Here is a 19,314-nt window from a genome sequence, read left to right as displayed (position 1 = left end):
TTATGAAGCCAGCATTACTCTGATACCAAAACAAGACAAAGACATCCTCCTTCCCCCCCACAAAAAAAAGAGAGAAAGAGAAAATTACAGGCCCATATCCCTGAATAACAAAGACACAAAAATCCTCAACAAAACATTAGCAAACTGAATTCACTAAATACATTAAAGAAATTATCCACCATGAATAGGTGGGTGGAATTTATTCCCAGCGTAGAAGAATGGTGCAACATCCACGAATCAATCACGTGATACAACACATTAAAAAAAATATGATTCCTATGACCAACTCAATAGTTGCAGAAAAAGTATTTGACTAAAGTCAACATCTGTTTATGATTGAAAGTCTCAACAGAGTCAATATAAGGGAATGTACTTCAGCATAATAAAGGACGTATATGACAAGCCCATGGCTAACATCATATTTAGGAATTCCTAAGATCATGAATAAGACAATAAGACAGTTGTCACTTTTATTAGCATAATATTGAAGTCCTATCCCGGTGAACTGGGCAAGACAAAGAAATAAGCATCACATTTGGAAAGGACGTAAAACTGTAACTATTTGCAGATGACATCATATTATATATAGAAAAACCCTAAAGACTCCACAAAAAAGCTGTTAGAACTAATCAAAGGATTCAGCAAAAGTTGCAGGATACAAAAATCAATATACAAAAATCTGTTGCATTTTTAATAACAAACTATCAGAAAGGGGAATGTAAAAAACAATCTCATTTCAGGTTGCATCAAAAACAATAAAATACTTAGGAATAAAGTTAATACATTTAATAAAATACCACGAAAGTGAAAGACGTGTATGCCAAAAACTGTGAGACTCTGAGGAAAGTAATTGGAGAAGACACAAATAAATGGACAGATATTCTATGCTCATGGATTGGAAGAATTAATACTGGATAAAATATGCATATCACAGAAAGCAGTCTACAGATTCAATGCAATCGCTATCAAAATTCCAATGACATTTTTGACAGAAATAGAACAAACAATTCTAAGATTTGTATAGAACTACAAAAGACCCTGAATAGCCAAAGTAACCTTGAGAAAGAACAAAGTTGGGGGGCACCCTGGGGAGCTCAGGCTGTTAAATGTCCAACTCTTGATTTCAGCTCAGGTCATGATCTCATGGTCAAAGGATTGAACCCCGAGTCAGGCTCTGCGCTCTGCTGGAGATTGTCTCTCTCCTCTTCCTCTCCCTATGTCCCTCCCCCGCTTGCATTTTCTCTCTTTCTCTCAAATAAATAAATAAATCTTAAAAGAAGAAGAACAAAGTTGGAGGCATTGTGCTCCCTGATAGTCAAATTGTATGAAAAAGCTATACTAGGGCAGCCCTGGGGGCTCAGTGGTTTAGCGCCTCCTTCAGCCCAGGGCATGATCCTGGAGACCCGGGATTGAGTCCCATGTCGGGCTCCCTGCATGGAGTTTGCTTCTCTTTCCGCCTATGTCTCTGCCTCTTTCTATGTGTCTCTCATGAATAGATAAATAAAATCTTTAAAAAAACGTATACTAATTGAAAGGGTACTGTAATAGGGCATAAAAATAGGTACATAGATTGGTGAGACAGGAGAGCTCCAAAATAAACCCGTACGTATATGGTTGTTTAATTTACAATAGAGGAGCCAAGAATATACAATAGGGAAGGGACAGTCTCTTCAATAAATGCTGCTGGGAACACTGCACAGCCACATGCAAAAGAATGTGATCACTATCTTACACCAGACACAAAAATTAACTCAAAATGGATCAAACACCTGAACACGAGACCTGAAACCACAAAACTCCTAGAACACATAGGTGGTAGGCTCCTTGACTTGGTCTTGGAGATGAACTTTTGGATCTGACTCTAGAAACAAAGACAATAAAAGCATAAATAAACAAGTGGGATTATATCAAATTAATCTCCTACACAGCAAAGGCAAACTACTGAAAGAAAAATTTTCAAATCATATTTCTGGTAAGGTGTTAATATGCAGAATATATGAAGAACTGATACAATTCAGGAAAAAACAAACAAATAATCTGGTTTTCAAAATCGAGAGATTTCCCCGAAAGATATACAGATGGCCAAAGGCATATGAAAAGATGCTCAACATCCCTAATCAACAGGGAAATGCAAATCATAATCATGAGACGTCACCTCATACCTCCTGTTAGAAATGCAATAACACTAGCATTTTTCACAGAGCTGGAACAAATAATCCTGAAATTTGTATGGAAGCTGAATAGCCAAAGTCACGTTGAAAAAGAAGACCAAGCCTGGAGGCATGACAATTCCGGACTTCAAGCTGTAGTACAAAGCTGTGATCCTCAAGACAAGATGGTTCTGGCCCAAAAACAGACACACAGATCAGTGGAACAGAATAGGGAACCTGGAAACGGACCCTCAACTCCGTGGCCAACTAATGTTTGACAAAGCAGGAAAGAGTATCCAATGGAGAAAAGACAGTCCCTTCAACAAACGGTGTTGGGAAAACTGGATGGGAACATGCAGAAGAATGAAACTGGACCATTTCCTCACATTGTACACAAAAAATAAATTAAAAATGGATGAAAGACCTATTCGCGAGGCAGGAATCCACCAAAATCCTAGAGAAGGACACAGGCAGTAACCTCTTTGACCTCAGATGCAGCAACTGCTTGCTAGACACGTCTCCAAAGGTAAGGGAAACAAAGGTAAACATGAGCCATTGGGACTTCATCAAGCTGAAAAGCTTCTGTGCAGCAAAGGAAAGAACGACAAAACTAAAAGTCAAGTTATGGAATGGGAGAAGATATGTGCAAATGACATATCTGATGGACGGTTAGTATGCATGGATACTAAAATCTATAAAGAACTTATCAAACTCAACACCCAAAACCCAAAAAATCCAATCAAGAAATGGGCAGAAGACATGAACAGACGCTGCTCCGAAGAAGGCTTACAAAGGGCCAACAGACACATGAAAAAATGCTCAACAGCACTTGGCATCAGGGAAATAGGAATCAGAATCACAATGAGGTACCGGCTCACTCCGGTCAGGATGGCTAAAATTAATAAGTCAGGAAAGAGCAGATGTTGGTGGGGAGGCAGAGAAAGGGGAGCCACTGCACACTGTTGGTGGGAATGCAAGCGGGTGCAGTCACTCTGGAAAACAGGGTGGAGGGTCCTCAGAAAGTTAAAAATAGAGCTACCCTGTGACCCAGTAATTGCACTACTATGTATTTATTCAAAGGACACCAAAAGAGTGATCCAGAGGGGCACCTGCACCCCAATGCTCATAGCAGCAATGTCCAGAATAGCCAAAATATGGAAAGAGCCCAGCTGTCCATTGATGGATGAATGGACAGAGAGGCCGTGGCGTATATATAATGGAATATTAACTACCGAAAAGAATGAAATCTCGCCATCTGCAGTGACAGGCATGGAACTGGAGTGTGTTATGCTACGTGAAATAAGTCTGTCGGAGAAACACAAATACCATGGGATTTCATTCATATGTGGAATTTAAGAAATAAAACGGATGAACATGGAGAAGGGAAGGAAAACTAAAATAATAAGATAAAAACAGAGAGAGAGGCAAACCCACAGAGACTGTTGACTACAGGGAACAACCTGAGGGTCGCTGGAGGGGAGGAAGGTGGTAGGATGGGGTAATAGCGATGGGCATGAAGGGGGCACGTGATACCCACGTGAGCCCTGGGTATTACAGGCAACTAATGAATCACTGAGTTCTACCCCTGAATTAATAATACATTATATGTTAACTAACTTGAATTTCCATTTTTTTTTTAAAAAGAAAAAAATACCCCAAAAAATCACATACAAGGAAAAAAAGAAATGCTATTATCCAATGATAAGAAATAATGTGTCGGCAAGGATTCGGAGAGGAGGGAACCCTTACGGTTGGCGGGAGTGCAAACTGGCGCGGCCACTATGGAAACCGTATGGAGGTTCCTCAAAAATTTAAAAACAGGACCCTCATGAGCCAGCTATTCCGCTTCCGGGCATTTATCTGGAGAATGTCAAAACACTAATTCTCAAAGCTTTACGAGCCGCCGTGTTTGCTGCGGCATTATCCGCGGTGGCCAACGTCGGACGCGACCCAAGTGTCCACTGATGGGTAAATGGATAAAGGAGATGCATGAAGACACACACACACACACATGCACGCGCACACACGGATGCTACTCGGCCGCAAAGAGGAAGTCTTGCCGTGTGCAACCACCTGGATGGAGCCCCGAGGGCATCATGTCAAGTGACGTAAGCCAGACAGAGAAAGACATAAACTGTGCGATCTCACCCATATGTGAAATCTGAAACAGCGCAGAACCCCAAACCCAAGAAACCCTCAAGCTCAGAGATAAAGAGAAGCGATTCGTGGTTGGTGAGGGTGGGGGATGCGGGGGGTGTAGGCCTCATGGGTCCATATGGGGCTAAAGGGTCCGGACCTGCAGGTGGAAAATAACGAAGTCCTGGAGGCAGAGCTCGGTGACTGTGCTTAGTCCTGCTGCGTGTCCGAAGGGTCCTAGTAGGTCTTCAGAGTCCTCGTTCCAGGGACAATAGATCTGCGACCCCGTAGGACAACGAACGTGAACTGGGCTTATTGTGGGGACCACTTCACGACACGGGCAAGTGAATGACGCGCGACTCCTGAGCTGCACACCTGCCCGGGGTGTCAGACGTGGGCGGTGCCTCAGTGAGCCCGCGCAGCCCACGGTCTGAAGCCTGAGGACCCACTGCGGTGAGGCCCGGGCCGGCTCGCTGGGCTCCGGACACGGCCTGCGCCCCCCGTGGGGCTGGGCCAACCGGGAAGCCGGGGAACGGCTGATTAATATCCCGGTAAGGCTGGGGGCCCGGATATGGCCTGCTCCTTTCTTTTTCTTTTCTTTTTTTTTTTTTTTTTAAAGAAAGATTTATTTACTTATTCATGAGAGACCCAGAGCGGAGGCAGACACAGGCCGAGGGAGAAGCAGGCTCCCTGCGGGGACCCCAATGTGGGACTCGATCCCAGGTCCCAGGATCACATTCTGGGCTGAAGGTAGGTGCCAAACCACTGAGCCACCCGGGGATCCCCCCACTTGAGGTCTTTTAACAAAAAAAGGAAAAAACAAACAACAGGAATAAAAGATAAATGGAGCAAGGGCATAGCTTACATCCCTGGAAAGAATTTAGAATCGCATGTAAGGATTGAAATCAAAAGGAGGGGACACCTGGGGGGCTCAGCAGTTTAGCGCCTGCCTTTGGCTCAGGGCGTGACCCCAGGATCCCGGGATCGAGTCCCACGTCGGGCTCCCCACAGGGAGCCTGCTTTTCCCTCTGCTTGTGTGTGTGTCTCTCTCTCTGTGTCTCTCATGAATAAATAAATAAAATCCAAAAAAAAAAAAAAGGAAATCCTTTGTGCGTTGTCTGTTCCTACTGATGAAACAGTTTGGGGGTCAAGGTCCTCTACCCTTTGGCAGGAGTACAGTTGTGGAGGGCAAGCGCCGGCAGCTGCAGGAAAGGGTGGGGCTCAGTCATTGGGAAGCAGGTGTCCACGGGAGCCAGGACTCCCGGCTGAAGAGACCGAGCATGCCCCACGGCCCCCGGTGTCGGCAGAAGGATCCAAGCATCCCAGATTACGGGGCCCGTTAGGAGGTTCTCAGCAGACCTTGATGGTGCCCAAGACACTTTACCAGCCGGGACGTGAGAAGCTCGGTCAGCAGCAGGTGACTGAGGGAGCAGCAGGTGACTGAGGGAGCAAAGAGGTGATTTAGCAAAATCACGCGGCAGGGAGGCACAAAATATTTTTCAGAATTACAAGGAGCCCCCGTTTCTTTTCCTCATTTTTAAAATTCGGATGGCATCTCAAGTTATTCAAGTCTTAACACGGATCAGACAGGCTGCTCCAACCCACAAGGAAGGGTTGGAGCACAGTAAGAGTGAACCCTTGAGCTCTTGAGAACCAGGACTCATTTTTTTAATGTTTTTAATTTGTGAAGTTGGAACAAAACAATCCACCCTGCAGATTCATGATGAAGATGAACTAAAAGAGAGCCTAACACGATGTCTAATACTTAGCACTTCATAAATAAAACTATTCTTATAATGTAAATATGCATTTGTTGAGGGGGGTGGGTGCCTGGGTGGCTCAGTTGGTGAAGTGTCTGCCTTTGGCTCAGGTCATGACCCCGGGGTCGAATACCACCTAGGGCTCTCTGCTCAGCAGGGAGGCTGCTTCTGTCTCTCCCTCTATCCCTTCCCCGCACCCTGCTCGGGCTCTCTTGGTCTCAAATATAAATAAATAAATAAATAAATAAATAAATAAATAAATAAATAAATAAATAAATAAATAAATGAATGAATGAATGAATGAATGAATGTATTTTTTTCAATGGATTTTATTAAGAAGAGATGCTGTTATAATCAAAGGAAATCATACTGGTTTTGTAGAACTTCTGACAGTGAGTGGCTAAGGGGTGGTATCTTTCCATAAAGATCTCTTCTTCCCTCTAATTTTCACTATAAAACTATATCTTGACTATAAACTAAAAATACAAGATGGAATAAATTGCCATATCCAGGCATGCGGCCTTTGAGTAAAATTATTGGTTACATTTTGTTTCAGTAAAGTTCCCCTGTCAAAATCTTTCAACTTCTGAGAGGTGATTAAGATGTTTTTATGATTTTCACCTGAAGTGTTCATCAGTCCTAAAAAAATAGTGCCAAAATCAAACGATGGAAAGCAACCATATTTCCCACGACTTTGCGTATCGACAAAGGACATTTAAAAAATGTTTTCCCGTGCACAAACAGTACTGAACCTGTAATTTAGATTCATTACTTAATAAAGAGGAAACCGAGAGAGGTGGCGGGACGCGGACAGCGGCAAGGCCCGAAGCTCAGCAGACAACAGTGGGACCGGCCCTGCCGGCCACAAGCGCTCCCGCGGGCGGCAGAGCCTGACCCCCTGGCCCAGCCGTGTTAAGGGGCACCGTCAGAGCCAATGCCAGGCCGGCCCCCAGGGGCGCGAGCGCAGGGTCGGAGGGGAGCGTGGCAGCCACGGCCCGGTCTAGGCCGCACTGCGCTGGCCCAACACCCGGTGACCCTCTTCTTTTTTTTTTTTTTTTTTTTTTTTATTTATTTACTTATGATAGTCACAGAGAGAGAGAGAGAGGCAGAGACACAGGCAGAGGGAGAAGCAGGCTCCATGCACCGGGAGCCCGACGTGGGATTCGATCCCGGGTCTCCAGGATCGCGCCCTGGGCCAAAGGCAGGCGCCAAACCGCTGCGCCACCCAGGGATCCCCCGGTGACCCTCTTCTAACAACGAAACCTCCGGAAGCAGCGGCCGGGTGGAGGCCCTAGACACTTGCAGGCCCTGGCCCTGGCCCAGCAGCGCGCCCGCCGGCGTCTGGGCCGAGGCTGGTTTCCTAGCGCGTCTCCTCTACGGAGGGCAATCGCCCTTCTCAACACCTACAGCTTCTCAACACAATGCTGTCTTCCGACTGAATGTGTGCGTAACCTAGCAGCACTCCATCTACCCTTCTGCAGAGGTGAGGTCCTTGAACCCTTGGGGAGGCCGGAGGAATCTTCCTCTGCCCCCTGCCCGACCTGGAGGAAGCCCGAGGAGAGGTGGGCCTCGGTCCTGGACTCTGGAGGGTTCCTGCAGTCCTGGGTCAGTGTGGAGGGCGGGCTCTTGCCGAACCCACAGGAGGGCGAAGAACATCCGGCAGGAGAACCTTCCAGAAGTCCCTGCACCACTTCCGGACAACACTCTCTGACCGGCCTTCTTAGGTCAGAGTTCAATGTCTATAAAATCAGGTGCCCGAGAGCCTATTCCAGACTTTCTTAATACCCGTGTTCTCTGCCATTAACGCCAAATCCCCCAGGGGTTCAGATGATAGAAGTGAGGTGACTGCACACAATTAAATATTAGAAATGACCACTGAGTACATCCTGTTTATTGTTTATGATTTACACGGAAAATGATGGACTGGGGTGATTGAACAATAAACCAATCATTACATTTAGACCTGGGCTTTTGAAAACTTGCATTCCATTTTAACAGTTCATATATATTTAACAGCTTATATATAAATCCAAATCACAAATAATCTTAAGAGTTAGCTCAGAGATAAACAATTAAGAAACACAACAGAAAACCACATGGATCTACCTTTAAATATCAGCATTCATATTACAAGGAAGAAGAAAATGTTCAAAAAAATAAAATTAAGTCACTTAACAGAGAAATAAGAGAAACAGTATTTTTAATCCATATTTATACTTACTCCTAACTTACCTTCATATATTCTTAACTTTTCCAAAAGGACCCAAACAATATTTCAGAGGATCAAACGATATTTTGGAATCTGAACTTTTCAGCCTCTGCTTGTATCAACTTGTTATAATGAAAATCCTAAAGTCTCAATTTTCTTAAAAAAAATTTTTTTTAAGCCAACTCCTATTCAACTTTTCTCCTTCACAGCAGCTGTTTATAGATAGTAGGGAGCCAAGAATGAAGGATAGAAACAGATGGGAAGCAAAAAGTACAACCGCTATCTTAAGTTCAACTCTCAACACTACTGGTTGAGTTTGGAACCAAAACCTCTTAACAACTGGCAGATAACAGCTAAACCTTAACAGGCAAAGAAGAAATATTTTCTTTGGGACAGCTGCTACTAGGAGAAGAAAACTGACGTCCCTTAATACTGCCTAAATAGAATTTGTGGCTTACTATAGAGCAATCTGTAGCAATGTCAGTTTAACCAGTAAGCATCACAACTGATCAATATTACTTAACGGAAAACAACAGAAAAAGAAACGAGAAAAAGAAAAGAGAAAAATTAAAAACCACACTAGCCACAAAGTTCCACGATATACACATGAGAATTAATTTTAATCTGATTTGACTCCTTGACGCTAACTGCTCATCAGTGAAATATGGTATGGAAATATCACGGAGTAGAAAACAGGCAAAGATTAGTTTATACAACAGTGACTATATACATCAGGGGGGAACATGCTAGCTAATGCAACATTAAGGCCTGAATGTAAGCATTTCCAAAGTCACAGAAGCCCCAAAGAACCCCTAAATTACAAAGTCACCACATTACAGGCATGCAATGTTCAGTTTTGTTTTACCCATAAAAGGATACACAGTATTTTGCTGTAAATACCAGACACACATTTACAATTTTGCAAAAATTAGAATGCAAGTGTTATGTTCCTTATATTTAAGCCTCAAATGTGCCAACAGTGAAAATTCATTTAAGAACGGAGGAAAGAGATGGAATATAAATACTCAGAGAAATTACACAAATAAAATGGAATTTTGCATTTGGGAAGCCATAAATATTCCTTACGTGTCCAAACCAAATTATCAATGTACTACTCAGATGGATGTACACTCACTACGTGCTTTACAATTTTACTTGCTCAAATGCGGCATTCTGACACCTATCATTCTCTGGTGCTGATAGCAAATCCCATCTGTAGGTTAAATATTACGTGCACGTTTGCACGTATGTGCCTACTGGGTGTGACCACCTAAATGGAAAGCTGTGCAATCTCATTTGGAGGTTATATAATAATGGATGACCCTGGGGGCCAAATTTCCCATTAAGACAACTAAGGAAAGCTCATTTCCTCACTTTTATAGAAGAATCTGAACAGAACTCTTTTAGAGTGCAAATCTAGGGTCAGGATCTTCTCTCTTTTAGAGAAAGGAACCATGTTACATGTTCAGTTCTGCTCACAGTCACTAGGTGATCATGTCATCTCCTCCTTTCACCCAGGGCTTAATTTGGCTTAATTCAAAACAAACCCATTTTTATTATTTATTTTCAGGTGAATAATTTTATCAAAATAAATTAAAGAAACGCTGAAAATGCACTATGAGTAATCCTTGTTCAGGAATACTTTAAAAGAATAAATTATAACACAGTAAGATTTAGATATATTGTGAAAAGATGTGGCCAAAATCTGTCCTATACCCCATCAATTTTATGCTTTATACAAGTTGGTACAATTAACCTTCTAGTTTTTTAAGGATCGGATTTCTCCTTGGGATACAACAGAATGAATGTTTAAACACCTGATGGATGTTTTCAGACTTTCCAAAATTACTTTAAACAAACTGTATCTAATGTTTATAAATTTATAAATAAGCATATTTATAAATTTATAAATTAAAAAAGTATTTAACAAACGTGTAATGAATGTTTTCAAGTATGACTGTAACCAAGTAGAAAGGGAGAAGGATTTCATAAGGCCATCTAATTCATTTCATACCAAACACTGAGCACACGAGATTGCTCATAAGCTTTACTAACTTTACCTCAAGCACCAACCATAGTAAAACACTCATGCTTTACTAACATTACTCTAAGCACATCCACCATTTAGAAAAAGAAAAAAAAAATGTTTTACTATCTAACTATTCCAAGGGGATTACAACATTTAAGATTTTAAAATTTTGAGATGTTTTAGCCAAAATTTTGGCTTTTTTTTTTTTTTTTGGCATTTTAACTTTAAACAAACATGGAAGAGCAGACACCTTCCTAAAAACAACAACAACAACAACAAAAAAAACCCTCAGTATTATGAACCAAGAGGTTCTGATATAGCAAAAGCAAAGCAACCAATCAAAAAGCATGTTTTAGAATTCTTTTTATTTCCAATGAAACCAAATTTTACTACTGTTGTGATCACAGTCTTCACATTTGATGCAAATAGGAGAGCTTAATTATAATCACTTAGTGGCAGTACTTCAGACAAAATCAATAATAGATGCCACATATAGGATTATTTCTTCTGGAAAGAGTTATTAATTGGTAAGCTTGACATTACAACTGATATCAACATAGTCAACTAAAGAAAATGGATGCACTGCTTCAACATTCAGCTTGAAAATGTTTAGTACTTTCTGCAAACCTAAATTTAGTTTAGAAAGGTTAATATTCTTCTTTCTAAACTATGGCATAGACTATATATAGCATTTTAAATTTATTTATATATAATTATTTGCACATCAGATTGAGAAGGAATTTGCAGATTGACTTTGACAGGGCGATCTCATCCGAGGGTTAAGGTTTAGGGGGCATCCGCCGAGCTGTCACTGGAAGGGGGGGCCTCTTGCTCAGTCTCGGAGGACGCAGCTGCTGATGCCTCTATGACGGCAGGTGGGAAATGGCGGCGGCACACGGGGCACGTTCCCGACTGGAGAGGGAAGAAAATAAGGTCAGAGCCAAAGGAAGAGTCTTTAGGTGCCACCCAGTATCTTAGTAAACTAAAAAAAAAAAAAATAGTATTGTTATCCTAAAAAACTGAATCAACTCCAAACTCACACAATCCAGAGAGGTAAACTGTGATGCTATTTCCTCTTCATCCCAATCAGATTCTAATTTTTCTGAGGGTGAATAATGTTTCCTAATTGTGCTTGTGTCCTTCAGGTCAGTCATCTTTCACTTAGTATTAATGGACGGTCTACTACACCCCTTGCTCAGCACTGGTGCTACGGTGGAATGTGAGCAAGGAGTCACAGGGCATGTCCTCACCTGAACTGAATTGGTTTTATTATTTACTCCATGATGCCACACACCTAATTAATTCACATATCTGTAACACCAAATGATCCCCTAAGATGGACTTCCCTATATACTGAAGCCTCACTTAAACACATGGAGCTTAAACTTTATTAGCCACATAATTCCTTTTCAAAAAGATATGGAGAGTTAAATGCCTTCTAAATGATGAAAGACTTCAACTGTAGACCTAGGAGGGAAGATGGGACAGGGAAAGCAGTCATACTGTGAGTACATCTTCAGACCAATCAAAGACTATGGAGATGTGTCATGCTGGTGATAGATCATTCATTCCCTTGCGAATATGTCCCTGCGACCTCTCCCCCACCCCCACGAGAGATAGCCCTGACAGAAATCATGCTGTTCAAAGATAAAGATTCGTATCTTGGGGATCTTCTCCCCAGAGGAAAGGCTTTTTCTTGACAGGAAATAAACCAAAGAGATTATTACCTTGATAGTCAAGTCAATGATAAATCAAAGCGGTACAACATATATAATATTTACAATTCAAGAATTTAGCAAGCATTTATTGTGCACTTGCCATATGGACTGGGCCCGAGCAACCGTATTTTAGTGTCAGATGAGTGTGGTCCCAATCAACCCCATACTAGCTGTGTAGTCTTGAATGAGTAACAATCATTGGAAAATGGTTTTATCCCACTGTGTCCCAGAGTTACTGTGAGAATTAAATGAGAAAATAATACAAGAGTCATCTAGCCGTACCTGACACACAGCAGGAACATTTAGATCCTTCTTAAGGCTTAGATACTACCATAAGAGTTTAAATAAAGGGGATATGAAGGCCAGAAAAGGTGGAATTTAAGCTGGCCCTACCTAGACCATCTAATCTTACTGATGGTACAGGGGGAAAACTACGCCAGTTAAGCAAACATAAAAAAGTGTACAAAGGAAGTAAATATGAGCAGATAGGCTGGGGGCTAGATCACAGAAGGTCTTGAAAGCCAAGACAGAAACTCCAGATTTTATAATGGAATGGTGAACATTTCTGCATTGGATTTTACACATCTTAAGTAGAACTCTGACAATAATGAAGTGGCTGTAGAAGGGGATCAACGGCAAAGAAAAAGAAAGGAAGGAAAGAGAGGGGAGGAAGAAAGGAAGGAGAAAAGGAAAAGAGTGGTTGTAAGAAAGAGAAGGAGCTATATCCATAAGTAAACAGGTGATGAAAGGGATTAGGAAACTTCTACCTTAACTGCCTATAAATATACTTTATGTAAAAATAGAGTTCACAGAGAAGATTTAAGTAAAACCTTTTTTTCTTAAGTAATTCAAATATAGTTAAAAATTATTGGGTAAATATTTAAGGAGAACAGATACAGTTGGAACAGGAGGTATCTGGTAGGTTATTACATATTTCTCATATACATTTTCAAAGACATTGATTTGTATTAGAATATTAGTAGTACTTTGAATAGTACCAAAGGCTTTTATTTTGCTTGCGGTATTTCTGAAAATACATATTTCAGGGATGTGATTAAAGATCTACTTAGCTTTATTCTAAAATGACTTTTTGATAAGTAATCAAGCAATTAAGTGTTGTCTATATTGTTTTTTTAGCATTGTTATCAGTTTCATATCATTAATCTGTAATCATTAAAAGGTAATCAATTTTCAACACTTAATTAAAAAGTACTACAACTATGTAGCTGAATAAAATATGCTTAAAAGACATAATCATCATTAGCTTTCTGGAGGAACTATTAAAACACTAATTTAAAAACAGGTAAAAATAAAACTCACCTTCTGTAGCCAAATTGAGACACAAGGTTTATGAAAGAAATGATGACAGGGAAGCTCTGTTGCTATATCATCCTTAATATACTCACTGCAACAGATTGGACAGCACTGCTCCTGACCAATTGCTGAAAACAAGAAATCACCTGATCAATCCCATAGCATTCAATTTTAATATAACTGAAAATATATTAACTCATAGATGATACCTATGATAGAAGAACCAGACTTTGGGGCACACTTGTTCTAGCCCATGACTTAATAAATTAAAAATAGTCTTCTACTAGGTGAAAGTTTGTCAGAATCTAGTTTCATAGAAAAACTAATGAAAGCTTCTAGTACCAGTATTTTATGTTTTAGGTGTACTGATATACTTAAACATGCAACGTGTCATTTGACATTAGAGATCAACTTTGCACTTACCAGTGTGGTCTTCAAGAACAAGGGTCTCTGGAAGACCATCAATGCTTTCCTTACTGGCTGGTGGATTGGCCACCTCAACATCCACTGCAAGAGACTCTAAATGTGCCAGCGCAGTCTGCAAAAAAAAAGTCACAGTTCCTTTTTAGAAAACACTTTAAAATAGTAATAGAAAACTATTTTTAAAGGTGTGTTACAAAATTATATGAACCACTATTCTCTGCTTCAGTAGCCTGTCCTTTTTGCCTCCTCCCAAAAGGAACAACCATCACACCAAAACGTCAAAAAACATACCAGAAAAGGGTACCTTACTTTTCACAAGAACAAAAATCTATCTTGTCTCAATAATCAGCTACTTGCCCATCATACTTATAATTTCAGAAGAGTGGCTACCTCTTCCAACTTATGAGTTCCTGTATGGAATCAATAACATGAAAGAAAGTAAATATTTTGGACAGGCTCAACACACGAAAGATAAAACGTGACTGAGGTTACTGGATGAATCTTCAAGTTAGAGAAGCAAATAATTTATTCCTGAATGGCTATATCTACCACTGGCACAGAATCAGCACACCCACATGACTAGCTCACTATTATTACTAGGTTACCTGGGATATGAACTTTATTTAGGGGCTCAGTGTCTATATAGAGTCACTATTCTAAGTATGACAGGAACAACAGATCGTATGACCACCCAGTATAATCGTTTGTGGCTTGATTAGCCCTTCTGGCTACAGTAAATTAGAACTATAGATGGGACTTATATTCACAAGACCCAAAAGGTGGAAATGCGATGCGTGCCCAAGTACCCATCCACAGATGAATGGATAAAACTGTGGTTGGTAAAGGTAAGTGTACAGTCAAAATCAGAATATTATGATACTGTATGTGGTAATGTGTTAACTGCTTTGAGTATAAAGGTTAAATGACAAAAGTAATTACTATAGCTACAATAAACTGTTGATATACAATATAAAAAGAGGTAAATTATAACATCAAAAACATAAGAGGGGGAATAAAGTAGAGTTTTTGTATGTAATCTAAGTTTAGTTATCAGCAAAATACAGAGTATTAAGATGTTTTACGTAAGCCTCATGGTAACCACAAAGGACAAATCTATGTTAGATTTACAAAAGATAAAGAGAAGGAGATCAAACAATACTACTCTAGATAATCAAGTCACAAAAGAAGGCAGAAAGAGGGAGAAAGGAAAAAGAACTACGAAAGAGCTAGACAATTTTAAGATGGTACTAGTAAGTCCTTACTTCTCAATAATTACTCTAAATGTAAATGGACTAAATTTTTTAGGCAAAAGGCACAGAGTGCCTGGCTGAATTGAAAAGGCAAGACCCAACTATATATGCTGCCTACAACACACTCACTTCAGCTTTAAGGACACACAGGCTCAAAGTAAAGGATGGAAAAAGACATTCCATGCAAATGGAAACCAAAGAGAGCAGGGGTAGCTATATGTGTATTAGAAAAAATAGACTGAAGACCACAAATGCTAATAAGTGACAAAGAAGGTTATTTTTTAAATGATAAACGGTCAATTCATCAAGAGGCTACAGTAATTGCAAACAAATATGCAACCAATATTAGGGCACCTAGGTATATGAAGCAAATGAAAGCAGATCTGAAGTGAGATTACACAACAATATAATAACAGGAGGGGACTCTAATACCTCACTTTATTTTTTTTTTAAGATTTTATTTATTCATGAGAGACACACACACACACACACACACACACACACACACACACACACACGAGAAAGAGGCAGAGACACAGGCAGAGGGAGAAGCAGGCTCCACACAGGGACCCTGACGCGGGACTTGATCCCGGGACCCCAGGATCACGCCCTGACCTGAAGGTGGTGCTAAACTGCTGAGTCACCCGGGCTGCCCCTAATACCTCACTTTAAAGGATGGATCCTCCAGATAGAAAAAGAAAGAAAATATTAGACTTGACCTACGCTTTAGATAAAATAGATCTAAGAGATATACAGAACATTTCACATGACAGCAGCAGACTACACATTCTTCTCAAGTGCACACAAAACATTCTCTAGGACAGATCATACGACAGGTTCCAAAACAAGTCTTAGCCAATTTAAGAAGACTGAAATCATACCAACTCTCTTTCTGACCAAAATGGCAAGAAACAAAAAATCAATAATAGGAGATTGGAACATTTGCCAATATGTGAAAACTAAACAATACACTCCTGAACTAGTCACAGAAGGATAAATATAGTACGACTCCACTTAAATGAGGTACCTAACTCAGTAAAACTCAGAGACGCAAAGCAGATTAGTGGCTGCTGTGGGCTGGGAAGAGGAGGGCACAGAGGAGAAGAGGGAATTGTTTACGATGTACTTGATGCTGACTAATGGCTACAAGGGTAAATTTCACACTGTGTGTACATCCCTACAATAAAACGCTAACGGGCCCCCCTGCAGACCAGGAAGATTCTTCCTGAATGTTAACACTGTGCTCTCCTGGATGGCAGGCATCACCTTTGCGCACTCTTCAAGATTTAGCCTGGATAATCTCACAACGAATTATGTCTTTCCAAAAAGGATTTGAGATGACTTACAAGAGAGGATAGGGCCAAGGCCTAAGCAAAGTCAGAACTAAAACAGGAGGAAGCAAAAAGGTTCATCACACGAGTTAGTAAATATAGTTAATAATATGGAACACCAATTAGACTCTGAATTTGCAGAGACTGCAAAAAGAAAAATAATGTGCCAGAAAATGAATAGCTGACTCTTAGCTCCACATTCACCTTTCATAGATCTGGGCCTTTTGACTATTTTTTCCCTTGCTGGCTAGCATGACCTTAGGTTTTGTCGGTAGAGGGCTCTGGAGAGCCGTCACAGAAGGACTCTGCCTCCTGGTCCTGGTGGGCACGCTGGGCAGGCCCCTGCCTGACGGTGGGCTTCTGCATCACAGATGGCTCCTCCAGTGCCTGGCTACAGAAGCACACGCAATTTCTCCAGTGCCTGACAGACGCAGTAGCAGGTAGCCAGCAGTTTCCCCTGGCACCTATCTTGGGTGGCTTTACAGCAGTGTGCTTCCAGTTAGCCACCTCCCTGTAAACAGTCTCTTTAGCACTCCAGAGGGCAGATTTCCAGCAAATTCGGCCAGCAGAGTAGCACAAACACTTCTCTGAGAGCCATGGCTGTGTCCTCCCCAACAGTCTGGATCTCAGCCCTGGGTGGAGGTGGGGGTGGAGTGTGTGTGCTCTACCTCAGTCCTAAGGTTATTCCTTAAATTTGCTATTCCTGCTCCTGGCCAACAGAATGGAATATTATCAATCCAAAGCCTGATTACAAATAATCATACTAACCACAATCCAGCTACCACTGCGGTGCACTGAAATGAAGTGCCGACTAGGACATGTGTCTTGGGAGCCCAGGTACTTGTTACACTTGACTCTATGGTCATAATGTCAACTATAAAAACTAATGTGGGGTGGGGTTCTTGAAGAGTCCCCTTGCTAACCTCCAAAGAGAAAACGACAAACTCGGGTCCATTAACTCTCAGAACCACAGAGAGTGGTAAGGACCACAGAGTTTCCATGATAGCCCTAGAACAAACATCTTATTTCTTAAAATCAAACACAGTTTTTTTTTTTAAATTTTTATTTATTTATGATAGTCACACAGAGAGAGAGAGAGAGAGAGAGAGAGAGAGAGAGAGAGGCAGAGACACAGGCAGAGGGAGAAGCAGGCTCCATGCACCGGGAGCCTGACGTGGGACTCGATCCCGGGTGTCCAGGATCGCGTCCTGGGCCAAAGGCAGGCGCCAAACCGCTGCGCCACCCAGGGATCCCTCAAACACAATTTAATTGTATGAACTGCTGAATTAAAATGAGGGTTTAGTTCTGTCTTGTCAACTTTCTCAAAAGTTGTATGACGGGTTAAATCAGGATTCTGATACTTAAAATGGGAACATCTGGTTGGACTCAAGAGGAAAGAGACTATTTTGAATTCCCAAGTCACTCAGAGCCCCCTTTCTCCAGTAGACGTAGCGTGCCCTCTGCAGACCAGACTTCCTCAACTTGAATATCCTGTGATAATCTCACTTGGAGTGTACATCTCTTATTACTTCTGTGCCCACCAGTGAGATATCAGAGAATGACAACATCCAAAAAAAAGGGGGCAGGATGATTGAGAACACGTATGTTCAGGAATGTAAATCTGGGTCACTCCACTAAGTAAAGAATCCTACCCAGCTGAGATTCTTGCATAAGGCAGAGAAAATATGGAATGGGTTACTGATTTTAACAAAAAGGACTATTAGGCTTTGCATATTTTCTATCTGTTTGTATCTGCTAACCATTTTCTTTCTCTATCTCCTTCCCATTTTTATTTCATACAGCAGTTAATTTTACAAGTTAATCTTCATATAAGAGGATATTCAGTGTGGCTGAATTTGTGGAGTAGTTAATATTTAGCATTGGATATAATGACCCTTGGGAGTCTGTTCATCTGTTGATTCTTGAGAAAGAGTGAAAACTTCTTCATTTTAAGAACAGCTATATTTCATCAGGTGGAAATACAGTTGCACAGCTCTTGGGAGTTCAGATGTGTGAGAAAGGTGTATATGGGATCTAACTGGACCATTCCCCAGTTATTAATTACTGCTCTTCAAATCCAAATTCACTATTTTTGTCAGCTCTGTGATTTGGGCTATTTAAGTATTTTCCTCTGATAGCTGTCACAATGTTAATTAAGCTCTGTTCACAGAAGATGCTGAAGAGACATGCAGAAGGAAAGGGGTTTTGCTTCTAATCCCAGCGTGCCTGCTGGACTCAGAAAGGCTTCCATGGCATGCATGGTTCCCTCCAGCATCTAGCTCTTGAAATGCACGCGGCCAGGAGCTTCGCCAGCACCCACCTTGGGCAGTTCTGTCGAAGAGTGCTTCCAGTGAGACATCTCCCTATAAATAGCTTTCCAAAGCAGCACCCCAGGGTCAATTTCCAGTCAGTTTTGCCAGTGCAGCTCTACACTGACTTCTCTGCCATTCAGTGAGCCACAGTTGTGCCATCTCCATTAAAGTGTGGATCCCAGCCCTGGGGTGGAGTGGGATCCTTTATGTGATCTTAGCCCAACATGTGATGACCATTCCTTCTATGTGCTTTTTCTACATTCTTCAGAAATATCTTTATTCCTTACTCTAAGTTCTTGTTACTCTAATCCCCTATTACAGTTAATAATTCTTTATATTAAACTTTCCCATCAGGAAAATAGAAAATGGAAGGTGTAACAGCCTATCACTTGTCCCTTCTTTCTCACATAACTATAATCATGAATCTCTTCCCATTCCCTGTGTAGACAGACTGCAAGAATTCATCTGTACTACTGCCATAAATTAAAAAAAAAAAAAAAAAGAGGGCTACTATCTAGAGTAAGTACCATTTTTAGTAGGATACTTAGGCTCTGATACATGATTGTCTCACTAAGTTCATTATTTCTTTCCGATAATTATCTGCACACTTGCAGTGCTAATACATACCTGGAATTTCACGTTTGTAAAAATAATTTATTAGCTGGGTACTGACAAATACCTT

The 19,314-nt window shown here is 41.1% G+C and overlaps 1 protein-coding gene across 1 annotated transcript in view; it reads right to left on the bottom strand.

Annotated features, from left to right (window-relative positions):
- Positions 1-7,906: 7,906 nt before the first annotated feature.
- The window catches only part of PJA2 (praja ring finger ubiquitin ligase 2), a 68,368-nt gene continuing 56,960 nt past the window's right edge, over positions 7,907-19,314 (bottom strand). Inside the window, exons 8-10 of the mRNA XM_038532170.1 lie at positions 13,740-13,854; positions 13,323-13,444; positions 7,907-11,196 (exon numbers count right to left, since the gene is read on the bottom strand). Coding sequence (XP_038388098.1) covers positions 11,071-11,196; positions 13,323-13,444; positions 13,740-13,854 — 363 coding nt within the window. The 3' untranslated portion in view covers positions 7,907-11,070. The remainder of the gene's footprint in view (positions 11,197-13,322; positions 13,445-13,739; positions 13,855-19,314) is intronic.

Source organism: Canis lupus, chromosome 3 (assembly GCF_011100685.1).
Source record: "Canis lupus familiaris isolate Mischka breed German Shepherd chromosome 3, alternate assembly UU_Cfam_GSD_1.0, whole genome shotgun sequence".
NCBI lineage: Eukaryota > Metazoa > Chordata > Mammalia > Carnivora > Canidae > Canis > Canis lupus.
This window is presented reverse-complemented; position numbering and strand designations above follow the sequence as displayed.